Source organism: Gastrolobium bilobum, unplaced genomic scaffold, assembly GCF_033153095.1.
Source record: "Gastrolobium bilobum isolate Gb01-03AN ecotype WA unplaced genomic scaffold, APGP_CSIRO_Gbil_v1 utg25016, whole genome shotgun sequence".
NCBI classification, from domain to species: domain Eukaryota; kingdom Viridiplantae; phylum Streptophyta; class Magnoliopsida; order Fabales; family Fabaceae; genus Gastrolobium; species Gastrolobium bilobum.
The window spans coordinates 223,399-235,956 of record NW_026897739.1 but is presented as its reverse complement, the minus strand read 5'-3'; the positions used below and the strand labels follow the sequence as shown (position 1 = coordinate 235,956).

At 39.8% G+C, this 12,558-nt stretch overlaps 1 protein-coding gene across 1 annotated transcript; it reads left to right on the top strand.

Annotated features, from left to right (window-relative positions):
* The first annotated feature begins 4,223 nt into the window (after positions 1-4,223).
* On the top strand, positions 4,224-5,717 carry LOC133309678 (uncharacterized). Its single transcript, XM_061510469.1, has 3 exons — positions 4,224-4,626; positions 4,843-5,100; positions 5,386-5,717. The coding sequence occupies exons 1-3, from the start codon at positions 4,224-4,226 to the stop codon at positions 5,715-5,717; spliced, it is 993 nt and encodes a 330-aa protein (XP_061366453.1).
* Positions 5,718-12,558: the final 6,841 nt, after the last annotated feature.

Below are 12,558 nucleotides of genomic sequence, written 5' to 3'. Positions count from 1 at the left end.
TGATTAATGAATGGTGTTTTTGTAATTTTGGGTGAATTAATGAAGGATGTTTTTGTAATTTTGTTTATTTTTTACCATATACATTTTACTGAAACACCCTTAATTAATTCACTTAAAATACAAAAACACCCTTCATTAATCAAAACGACGTAATTTTTGGAGTAGCTGTAAATAACATTATCTAAAGTGGCTGTAGAAATATTTTCTCATATATATAGATAGGATCCTTGTACAAATGTCAAATTTAAAGTTTGACAGCTCATCTGAGAGCTGTTAGATAAAAAAAAATCATTAGTGTCACATGCTTACAAATCAGAGTCATTGATCTTTTTTGATCTAATGGCTCTCAGATGAGGTGTCAAACTTTAAATTTGACATTTGTGTCAAAGGATACAACCAGAAATAGACTAAGGACTGTTGAAGGCTCTAACCCCCAACAGATCCTTCTCAACTAGCATCCTACAATCCAGGGGAACATTGGGAATAATAACAACATCCCAAGATCTATGGTCCACCTTAGTAGCCATCCAGTTAGCAACTTCATTTCCTTCCCTGTTTATATGAGAGAACATAACCCTCCATGGTTTAGCAACCATTTCCTGGATTCTGGTAATCAACGAGCATAGGGGATGATCGACTGCACTTCCTCCCTGGATCAGCTGAATCATTTCTAATTAGTCACCTTCCATGTGTATCTTCCTGAATCCATGGTCCCAAGCTACCTGGAGTCCTACCAAAGCTCCCTAAAGTTCAGCCTTAAGAGCATTACCTTGCCCCACCTTTTTCATATAGCCTAACAACCATTTTCCCTCACTGTTCCTTAAAACTCCCCCACAACTACTTCGGCTTCCATCAAGAGAGCAAGCACCATCAGAGTTTATCTTAATCCAGCCATTACCAGGAGGGTTCCATTGAACTCTAATATCATCCTTATGCTTCGAGTTAATAGCAGCCTCATCAAGAGTTGTTTCAGCCTAGATTATATTTTGAACATAAATCCTGATCTTATGACTAACAAATTCAGGGTGACAAACTTCCTTCTTAAACACAAAATTATTTCTAGACTGCCAAAACATCCAACATGTGACTCCAAAAGTAAGTCTCCATGTATGGCCTTGATCATTATCCTTTCATTTCTTCAGATTATTATGAATCCAGTCCACAAAGCTATCAGCAAAAAAGAAATCATACCTGGATTTCTGCATAAGACATCTCCACACCTGTTTAGCCCAATAACAATCCCTCATCACATGGCTACAGTCTTCACAAGGATGCTGGCATCTAAAACATTGAGCCTCCCCACCCATGTGTCTACGGCATCTCTGTTCATTAGTTAGTATATTGCTTCCCAATAGAAGCCAAAGAAAATGCTTAATCCTTTTTGGACCCCTCCAATTCCAGGCTAGATTCCACCACTGATTCTGAACCTGCATCACAGACAGCTCAGTCTCAATAGCCTGGTAGGCTGACTTCACAGAGCAAATTCCATTGCTTGAGTGCCTCCAAAAAAAACTTTGTCATCCCCCCTTCCTCCTTTGGTGTCTCCATCCTTATTATAGCTTCACAAACATCAACGGGGAGGTATCTCATGAGCTTCCCATAATCCCTCTCTCCATCTTGATTCACGCAGAAAGCCACATCCCATAGACTGTCTTCTTCCAGCACTGCAGCAATAATTCTTTCAATAAGCTTGCCAAAACCAGGGACCCAACTATCATACCAGAATCTAATTTTTCTGCCATTACCAATTAAGATCCTAGTCCCTTCCAAAATGTTATTCCAAGATGAGCATATGCCCTTCCATATATTACTAGCATTGTCAGGAATTGAGATCTGAGGAGTTAATCTATCCTCTAACTTGTACTTGTTCCTCAAGACTCTAGCCCACAAAGCATCTTTATTAGCCAGCAGTCCATGCCCCACCTTCATAGAAAAATCTTGATTAGAGTTCCTTAAATCCCTCAACCCAACACCCCCATATTGTTTAGCAGAACACATCCTCTCCCATTTAACAAGATGAGTGCCTCTCTTATCCTTGGAAGATCCCCATATAAAGCCACGAGTATGCTTGATATGCATTCAGCATATAACGAAATCTAAGCCAAAAAGAGAAAGAATGTTGATTAAATCTTAAGCAAAAAGGGCAATAATCACTGTTGATCTGTCAAAATCTTAATAAGAGATTGCATACTGATTTTATGTTGATTTCGTAGAAAAAACAGACAAACTGGAGCTAAAAAGTGAAGGCCCACGCTCACAGCATGGGTATGACGCTCAAAGCATGAAAGGAGCTTTTCAGCCAGAGGCATCCACACTACTAGCGTGGGATTCACGCTAGTGGCGCCAGAAATCCAATTCAGGCAGAAGCTACCATGCTATTAGTGTGGGGTTGACGCTAGTAGTGCCAGACCCTCAAACAGTCCACGCTTGCAGCGTGGCAACCACGCTAGTTGCGTGGTGCTCCACGATTTTGAAGAAAACCTCCCACGCTAGTGGCGCGGGAGATGCAGACAATCAGCATTAAATCCTTGTTTAAATCAAAGACAGATTGCACTGAGATGCGGAAAAGATTAGATCAAGATTCTCCACAAGGTCAAAGACTCTATAAATAGAGACTCAGAACTCAAGAGAAAAAAAACTTTTGCACAGAGAGAGATTGACGGAGGCAGAACGCAGAGCAATCTTCTTCTCCAATTTTCTGGTTTTTATTTATTTATGAATTCTTTTCAATACTTTGAATTGTCAGGCATGAATATGTCTGGCTAGTTTTTATTATTGTGGTAAAGGTCACAACCCTTGATGTGAACCCCATGTAGTTTGGTTAAATTTATATTTAATTATTTTAAATTGCATTTATTTTATCCTGTTCTTCATCTTTTAATTCTTTTAGAATTGATCACTCTATTAGGATTGCGAGGGTTAGGGTTTTCAATAGGAATATTGGGATTCTAGTTCCTGACAAGGGTAAAATAACAGTTCATGTATGCACTAGGGATAGGCTACATGAACTGCAAACGTGGAAAATTCACTGGGTTAAAGGATTAACTTGAAAAAATTTTTCTAAGGGATTAGGATTCTAATAGGGTTAATAAAGTTAAGATCACTAAGGGATTAGGGCTTAACTAACCAATTAATAGACGGTGAATTGTTTGATCAATGAATAATTAAATGCAAATATTAATTAATATTACAAGGTGGGGATCAGAAAGGTATTGGCGTCCTTTACTGCAATAGCTTTTAAAATATTTTCTCAAAAACCTTTTATTTTAAGTTTTCAATTTTCTCTTTGGATTGTTCACAAGTCTTGAATAATTCTCAATTTTTATAATCACAAATATTCTCAAAACCAATTTTATTAATCCAACAAGAAAGGAATAGTTAAAATAATTTTGGTGCCTCAATCCTCATGGAGACGATACTCTACTTACCCTTTTATTATTTGGGACGATCGGCGCACTTGCCGATTTTACGCAACAAGTTTTTGGCGCCGTTGCCGGGGATTGACTACGCCTAATTTATTTTTAACTTTTGAATTTTTTTATCGGATTTTGTTTGTTACTGACCTTTTTGCTGTAGTTTATGCGAGGTAAAGTTCATCGAGATTCTTTACAGTTTGATCAAGAAATCGAGAAAACTGCAAAGAAAAATCGGAAGCAAGCCAAGCAAAAAAAGCAAGAAGAATCTTCAGGTTCAAAGCCACACAAAGAATTAGTGATGGCTGCTAATAATCAACCTCCGCCTACTCCACCACCTGCAGCGGAGTTGATGGATTCAATTCTGGCTCCTATGTTCACAAGGCCAAACTCTAGTGTCGTCCGGCCACAGATAGAGGCCAACGATTTCGACATCAACCCGTATCTGATAAACCTGGTGGAGAAGAACCCTTTCGGTGGAGAGGATTACGAAGATCCTCACGACTTCATGGACAGATTTCTGAGAATCTGTGACACTACCAAGCATCATGGAGTGTCTGATGATGCCATCAGACTCAGGCTGTTTCCCTTTGCTTTGACCACGAAATCCCTCAGATGGCTAGACCGACAAGCCCCTAACAGTATCCGAACATGGGATGATCTAGCAGCTATATTCTTTGCTGAGCATTTTTCGCGAGAAAAGTACAACAAGTTGGTGAACGAGATCACCAACTTCATTCAGCAGCCGGTAGAGACACTTTGTGCAGCCTGGGCAGAGTCTTCTATAATGGGATGACACCCGACTCCAGGATGGTTGTCAACGGTGTAGCCGGTGGAACCATAGGAAGGAAGAAAGCAACTGAAACTCTGGAACTGATTGATTACATGGCACGGAACGATAATGCTTCGACGGAAGCTCATCCAGTTCAGCCCACTCAACCCAAGAGGGGAATTATACAACTGGGGAACAATGATGCGTCACTAGCTGAGCAAAAGATGATCTCACAACAGCTAGCCAGTCTAAACACCAAGCTAGATAGAATGCAGATCTCATCTAAAGTTAATGTATTCAACTGTGAGTACTGCAAAGAGCCACATGAGACTAATGAGTGCCCTACATTCAATGAAGCTGAACCATTCCAAGTCAATGGAGTGTGGTATGATCCAAGGCCACCACAGGATACCCAAAGTTACCAGAGAAATCAGAATGGAGGTCAAGGGAACAACTTTCAAAGGAGGAATCAAGGGAGCGGCTTGGATTATAAATCCAACAACTATCTGCAACCTCCTCCTCTGCCACAAAAACAGCCATCCGAATTGGAGAAAGCGATGATACAACTGGCCAAGATCACTAATGATCACATAATTGAGACAAGAGCCTACCACAAGATCCAGGATGCTTCCATCCGAAACTTGGAGAGTCAAATAGGCCAGTTGTCTAGGCAGTTGGCTGAAAGAGCTCAAGGACAGTTCCCAGGAGATACAATTATGAATCCAAAGGCAGACTACAAGTCCATTGTAACCAGGAGTAGGATTGTGATCACTCCTCAAGACAAGCCAAAATTGGTTCAGCATGAGAAAGTAGAAGAAGCACCTGCCAGTGAAAAAGAAGAACCTGCAAGGCAAGACAAAGAAGAAGCAAAGGAGAAAGCTGTTGAAGCTCCAAAGCAACCGATGGATTTTTCTCGTTTTGAGAAACCTCCTTATCCTATGAAGCTCAAGCAACAAGCACAGAAGCAACAATATGCCAGGTTTTTAGATATGTTTAAAAAATTGCATATTAATATTCCATTTGCTGAAGCTCTTGCTAATATACCTAACTATGCTAAATTTATGAAAGATTTATTGTCAAGAAAGCATAAGTTACAGGATTGTGAGACAGTAGCACTTACTGAAGAGTGCAGTGCCATCATACAAAAGAAGTTCCCACCAAAGCTTCAAGATCCTGGGAGTTTCAACATCCCAATTGCAGTAGGCAACACTAATGTTGGTCGGGCACTATGTGATCTCGGAGCAAGCATCAACTTGATGCTATTATCAATATACAAGTCATTGGGAATTACTGAGTTGAAGCCAACCATGGTCTCTCTACAGCTCGCTGACCGTTCTTTGAGGAGACCTAATGGAATCATAGAAGATGTTCTTGTTAAAGTTGACAAGTTCATCTTCCTTGCTGATTTCATCGTGTTAGACATGGAGGAAGAGAGTGAAATGCCCCTTCTGTTGGGTAGACCGTTCTTGGCCTCAGCTCGAGCTATGATTGATGTAGAACAAGGAAAGCTCGAGTTTAGGATGAATGATTAGAAAATCACTATCAATGTTTTCGATGCTATGAAGAATCCCTCTGATCATAGTGATTGTTTCAAACTTGAAGTGTTTGAAGAGGTGGTTATGGAAGAGAAAAGTGATTATCAAGAGCTTGAAGAAGAGTTGAAGGCTCTAGATGAAGCTGCTCCAGAAGAAGAACGAGCAACTGTCTTTGAGGTGCTAGAAAAGAAAGAAGATGACTCAGCTACATTGGTACCAAAGGTGGAATTAAAAGAGTTGCCTCAAACTCTTAAGTATGCTTTCTTGGGAGACGAAGAACAATATCCTGTTATCATCAATAAGGAAGTCCATTAGTAGTATAAAGAAAGCAAGCCAAAGGTTAAGATGGAAAAGCCCAAGAGTAAGGAAAAGCATGTGAAGACTAAGTTCAAAGTTCCTGAGAACCCTCATCCTCATCCACATGCATATGATCATGGAAGGAAACAATACTGGATCAAGAAGATTGGGTCATCAATGGTAGCATGTTTCCAACCACCATAAATCACAAGGGGTACGTCAGGCTCGTGACGTTAAACAAGCGCTAATTGGGAGGCAACCCAATAGTTGTTTTTCTGTTTTTATTTTATTTATTTTATTTTCTTAGGATACTTTAATTTTTAATAAGTCAAGTAAGTGGTGAATTAGTGACCATATGGAAAAATTTTAAATCTGGAAATTGGCGCTGTGAGCGCCAATTTGGCGCTAGTAGCGCCACAAGGCCAAAAGAGACAGTGAGTTCCACGCTCACAGCGTGGTAACCACGCCATCAGCGTGGAAACCTCAAGAAATACTCGCGTCAATAGCGTGAATTCCACGTTGTGAGCTCCATCAAGAAAAATGAGGCAGTAAGTGCCACGCTCACAGCGTGAAACCCACGCTGTGAGCGCCAGTTCACTGCACCATGACATTTACTTTGGCATTTTATTTTGCTGTTTTGAGTATTTTGTTGGATTAGTTGGTTGAATTATTTCTCTTTATGTAGTACACTCTGATGATTATTCTGTTTTACTGTTTAACAAGTGTGTTTGTGTGTTCCACCTGGCAGAATTAGCTTCTCGACCAGTATAGTTGTTGCTGAGGACAACAACGTTCTAAATCTGAGAATTGTCGCATGCTGTATGCGAGACTTGCTAAATACTGCGAAACTACACCACGGAAAAGACGTCTAAACAGAAATTTTCTGAAAAAGGGGAGATATTTTAACCTTCAATTTTTTTTATTTGCTGTTTTTAGTTAGATTCAATTTTTAAAGAAAAAGAGAAAAATTTTAGAGTATTCCTGAACAAGCAGTCCCAGAGTGTTTTAAGCTTACTCAGTAAGTAATTAGATTGAGTTAGAGGAAGCATGATATCTGTGAGCAATTAATTGTTTTTATCTAAGAATGATGACTGCTCGTTTTTATAACTGTTTTGGTTAAAATTTTCGGATAATGCTTGATGTGAAACTTTGAATTGAGATTCTAGTTTGAATTATAACTGTGAGGATTTGAGCCTAAACAATTTTTATTTTTTTTTAGAGAGGCCTCACTGTACTAGTTTCTAGAACTTGAACTGTTTCTCTGGCTTGCATGCATTACTGATATGATAAGGGCATTTTTATTCTTGCTAACTTAGAGCCAAACAGCCTACCTATAAGAATTCCCATTGTTAAGCCCTTTTGAGCCTTAAACCAGTTCATTCAAACCTGATGGAGATCAGAAAGGTGGGGATCAGAAAGGTGTTGACGTCCTTTACTGCAATAGCTTTTAAAGTATTTTCTCAAAAACCTTTTATTTTAAGTTTTCAATTTTCTCTTTGGATTGTTCACAAGTCTTGAATAATTCTCAATTTTTACAATCACAAATATTCTCAAAACCAATTTTATTAATCCAACAAGAAAGGAATAGTTAAAATAATTTTGGTGCCTCAATCCTCGTGGAGACGATACTCTACTTACCCTTTTATTACTTGGTACGATCAGTGCACTTGCCGATTTTACGCAACAATGCTTCTCATTATCATCACACACAACTTTAGGTAACCAGGCAGTCTGCATATCATATGTAGGCAAATAACACTTATTTGGCTTAGGTTAGCCTCCCAGCTAAGGATAAAGATTTTGCACTCCAAGCATTCAATCTACTATTAACCCTGTCCATGACATTCCCAAAGGTAGCTCTATTCTCTCTAGAATGATTCAACATCACACCCAAATATTTCCCCAAATTCTGAGTAGATCTTATGCCAAGGCAATCACTTATATCTTTAGCTCTTCTGAAGCTCACATTTTCTGAAAAGAAAACCCTCGTTTTCTCTTTACTGATTCTCTGACCAGAACACCCTGTAAAAACTCTAAGAACTTGATTGATAACATGAGTTTGATCAATGGAGGCTTCAGCACACAAGATGATATCATCAGCAAAAAATAAATGGGAAATGGGGGGACCCTTCTTTCCCAAGGAAATTGGTTTCCAAGCTTTTACCTCAGTGACTACTTGGATTAGCTGGGCTGGTCTTTCCACTCAAAGGACAAATAGATAAGGGGATAAGGGATCCCCTTATCTAATTCCACAAGAAGGTTTAAAGTATCTAGTGGGCTGTCCATTCCAAAGTAAGTTGAGATCACTGGTGCTGACACAATTATCAATCAAGGAAATTAAATCAATTGGCAGCCCCATGTCTTTGAGAGTCTCATGAATGAATTCCCAGCTAAGCCTAGCATAGGCTTTGTCCAAGTCAACTTTAATCATCATCCATCCTTTCTTTCCTTTTTTCCTTCTCATCGAATGAATAATCTCCTGAGCAACTAGAATGTTGTCAGCACTATGTCTACCTTTCACAAAGGCACATTGATTAGGAGTAACCCAATTAGGCATCCAGCTTCTCAACTTCTCAGCAATCATCTTAGTAACAATTTTGTAAGACACATTGCATAGGCTGATGGGCCTGAATTCTCTCATGCATTCAGGATTATCCTTCTTAGGAATCAAACATATATGAGTTTTGTTGACTAGCTGCACCCTCTTAGGCTCACCAAAAATGCTTCTGACCAGATCACACACAGACCTGCTAATTATATGCCATTGGGTTTGAAAAAAAACTGTATGCAACCCATCTGGGCCTGGAGCCTTAAACCTGCCCATCTTGAAAACAGTTTTCCTTATCTCTTCATCATCTGGAATTCTAGCCAGTTTATTCATCTCCAGATCCTCCATCTTAGGAAAGGCATCTCTAATAGGAAATTCCTCATAATCATCACCCTCTGCTCGGAACAACTTCTCAAAATAGCTTACAGCTGTATCCACCATCTCCTTTTCCACAATTAGCCATTTTCCTGAATCATCCTTGATGGCAGTCACCTTATTAAATCTCCTTCTGGCCACAGTAGTTGAATGAAAAAACTTCGAATTTTTATCACCAAATTTTAGCCACTTCACTCTTGATCTTTGGAACCAAGTTAACTCCTCCCTTAAGAAATTTTTTTCCAAATCTTTCTATAAATCTTCCTGAAGCCTCTCAAGATTTCTGTCATAACAAGGCTCCAGCTGGAGATCTAAACCTTGAATTCTAGCATAAATGCGATGCTTCTGTCTCATTTCCTCTCTATAAACATTCTGATGCCACTTGGTAGCCTCCCCCTCAAACTCCTTTCTAGCAGCCACCCAATCCACATCCTTATCCCAGCAATTTTTAACAATATTCCCAAAATCAGAGCTTGTTAGCCATCCAGCCAGGAATTTAAACTGCTTCACACTCTTTTTTCTTTGAGAATCATGACAGCAGCTAAGTAAAATTGGCCTTTGGTCAAAATTAAAGTAAGGCAGATGGCCTAGAACTCTGTTAGGCCAGGCTAAGTTCCTCTCTTCATTAGCAAAAGCTCTATCAATTATTTCTTGAAGTCTTTCCCTTTTCTAGGTAAAACTTGGACCTTTATAGCCAATGTCAGCTAAACCACATATCTCCATACACTCCTTCACATCCTGAATACTCTTCCAACTCACCTCCTTTCCCCAACCTTCTCATATGGGCTCAGAACAGAATTGACATCCCCAAGAATGATCCAAGAAGAATTGATCACCTCAGCCAACTCCTCCAAGTCCTCCCAAAGTCTACTTCTCTCAGTCCTCCTAGGACTTCCATAAACGAAAGTAACAAAGTCAAATTTTTTATCTTCCAAATATTGAATTTTAGTATGTACATATTGTTGATGAAACTGGATAATCTCCACCTCCACATCTCTATCATCCCATAAAATCCAAATTCTTCCAGAAAACCCCACAGCTTCTTGTTTAAATTTTTTTTGGAAAACCCAACTTCCTAATAATAGTCTCCCATCTGTCTCCCTGAATTTTAGTTTCTAACAGAGCCAAAACTTTAATATTAAATCTAAATTTCAAATCCCTAATCAGTGCATGAAATTCCTTCTTACACACCCCTCTACAGTTCCAAGAGCAAAGATTCACAAAAGTAATTGTACAAAAAAATAAAAGTACCTCAACCACAAAGGGTTGGCCCATCAGCTATTATTGAGGTTCCTAGCCCCACCCAGGGCTATATTCCCCTGATCCAGTTCCATACCATTCTGAACACACAAACTAGACTTCATCATATTCCAAGTCCCCTATCCCTTGCATTTTCCAGTAGGCTGGATAGGTATCTCATTCGCAGGTTGAAGAATTCCACTGTCAGGGCCTCTGCCCCTATTCCCCCCTTCTGAGATCCCACCATGACTGAACTAGGAGGTTGATTTTCTGAACCATAACCCTTATTCACAGTCCCTTTTGAATTCTTTTTTTTTTTCTGCAGCCTAGTAGGCCCTGCACATGTAGCTTTAGTCACATTAACCTTCCCTCCTCCTTTTTTTTGCTTGTCAAGCCCAGCATTATTAGTAATCAATGGAGATTCATTTGTCCTCCTCCTATTTCCACCTCCATAATTTATTTTATTCACCACATCTTCTTTTTTTCCCCACTGTTTTAATACCACCCTCAGGGACAACTTCTTCCATTGGACAATCTGAGTTCATTAAAACTCCAACACCCGAACTCTCAATCACAGAAGACCCTGGCTCTTCAGTAGGCTTAGAACTACCTTCCTTATTTACAACTTGTTTGACTGGAGTGACTCTCATATTTCACCCTCTTCCTGGTTTCTGGACCACCATCCAATTGCCAAATTCCTCCTTTCCTTCAGCTGCACCTCTCCTTTCTCCTTCTCAACCCCCTTCTGATTCTCCTTCCCAGCTCTCCCAACTTCAGGGATATGTTTTTGACCCTCTGAGCTAGGACAGGAATCCTTCCTATGGCCATACATGCCACACGCAAAGCAAATCATATGGAGTCCCTCGTACCTCACATGCAGCACTCTTCCTCCTATTTTAAATTTTGACAAGAAACTTTTCCTAAGGTCCACTTCAACACAGATTCGAGCAAACCTAGCTCTCTCAGTGATGTCCCCATCTCCTATCTCATTTCTCCTCAGATAAATTTTGTCTATCTTGAGAGTCCCCTCAAAAATACTACCAATCTTCCACAAATTATGGGTGGTATAAAATTCCAGAGGCAAACCTGGAATTCTAATCTAGATATCAAGTCTCTTCATATGCTCATCATAAGGATTAAAGAATGGCCTCCACCTCTACACTGTCAAATAGTGGTCAGCCACTATCCATGGCCCCTCATGAAGAACATGGTTGTAATCACCATCCTTCTGAAACCTAATCACCAAATATCCATTATCCATGTCGATGACCTCGTAGATCCCCATAAGATTCCACAACCTCACCAGCCTAGCCATCAGAAAACGGGCTCCCATTTTCTTCCCCAGTAGCTTAATAATGAGAGCTTTCCTCCACTGTCTACAGTCTTCTTTATGTTGACTCTTCGAAAACTTGTACGAAGGACAAAGAGGGTCCTCCAGACCATCATCAGCACCCTCCTCTAGCAAGCCCTCCTCCTCTTCTTCTCTTCTTTGTTTCTCCATCCAGTCCTCATCTTCACTGTCTGACATATCATCAACTCCATTAAGCCGTATCAACTTATCCTTATAGGATACAATCTTGCGTCTCTGACCGCTGTTCGTTCCTGAGGATCCACTAGAAGGTGGATCAGCTTCATCAGTCTCCTTACCAGGGGTCAATGGCTTGCTTGCCGAACCTACTTCTCCCCCCATTAGAGGTCCCGGAGAGCATGGATCTCCTCCATGCATGTGTTCATCCATCACATCATCTTGGATCTCCAGCCCTTTCGGCTTTTTTTATACTTCGATTCAAGTTATCTTCTTCTTCAGTCGAGGCTGATCGTGTTTCTCCCATGGCAGAAGGTTTTCTCAGAGAAAAGAAATTTGGCGCGTAAGATCTATGCGCGTTCAGTAAGAGGTTTGTAACTTTAATCTCCCACCGCTTACCTTGGTAATTTAAGTGTAAAAGAGAGGGATTTTAAGCCCATTCCTCAACAGCTCATGACCATTAAGGATCTTTTGACACGGCTAGTAAAGCAAAAGGATAAAAAGATGTGTAGAAAAAGAGCAAACCAAATAAAAGATAGAGATGCCCTTCGCTTTGATCAGAAAAGGAAAAGCATCTATCGATCATCTTAACAAAAGTAAACTTTTAAAAAAGGAGATTAACTTGATATCTGATCATAGATCCTAATGATTCATATAGCCTTTAATGGTATAACCTTGGATCTAGTAGTTGAATATACTTAAATTTCACCTAGAACTTTGTCAAGTAGTCCGTGTCTTCACAAGAATTAACAACGACATGTTGGCTTGTAGCCTCATGTCAGTATCTCATAAACCAACTCTATATATTGGTCCTTATTTCCTTATTTTATATACATGTCTTCTTATATGTGCTA

What these genes read in the sequence shown, in the direction of transcription:
- LOC133309678 (XM_061510469.1), top strand. Translation starts at nt 4,224, where the DNA reads ATGGTTGTCAACGGTGTAGCCGGTGGAACCATAGGAAGGAAGAAAGCA. An exon ending in CCAGAGAAATCAGAATGGAG is followed by an intron (nt 4,627 to 4,842) that starts GTCAAGGGAACA and finishes AGAGTCAAATAG; the next exon opens with GCCAGTTGTCTAGGCAGTTG. An exon ending in GCAACCGATGGATTTTTCTC is followed by an intron (nt 5,101 to 5,385) that starts GTTTTGAGAAAC and finishes TCCCAATTGCAG; the next exon opens with TAGGCAACACTAATGTTGGT.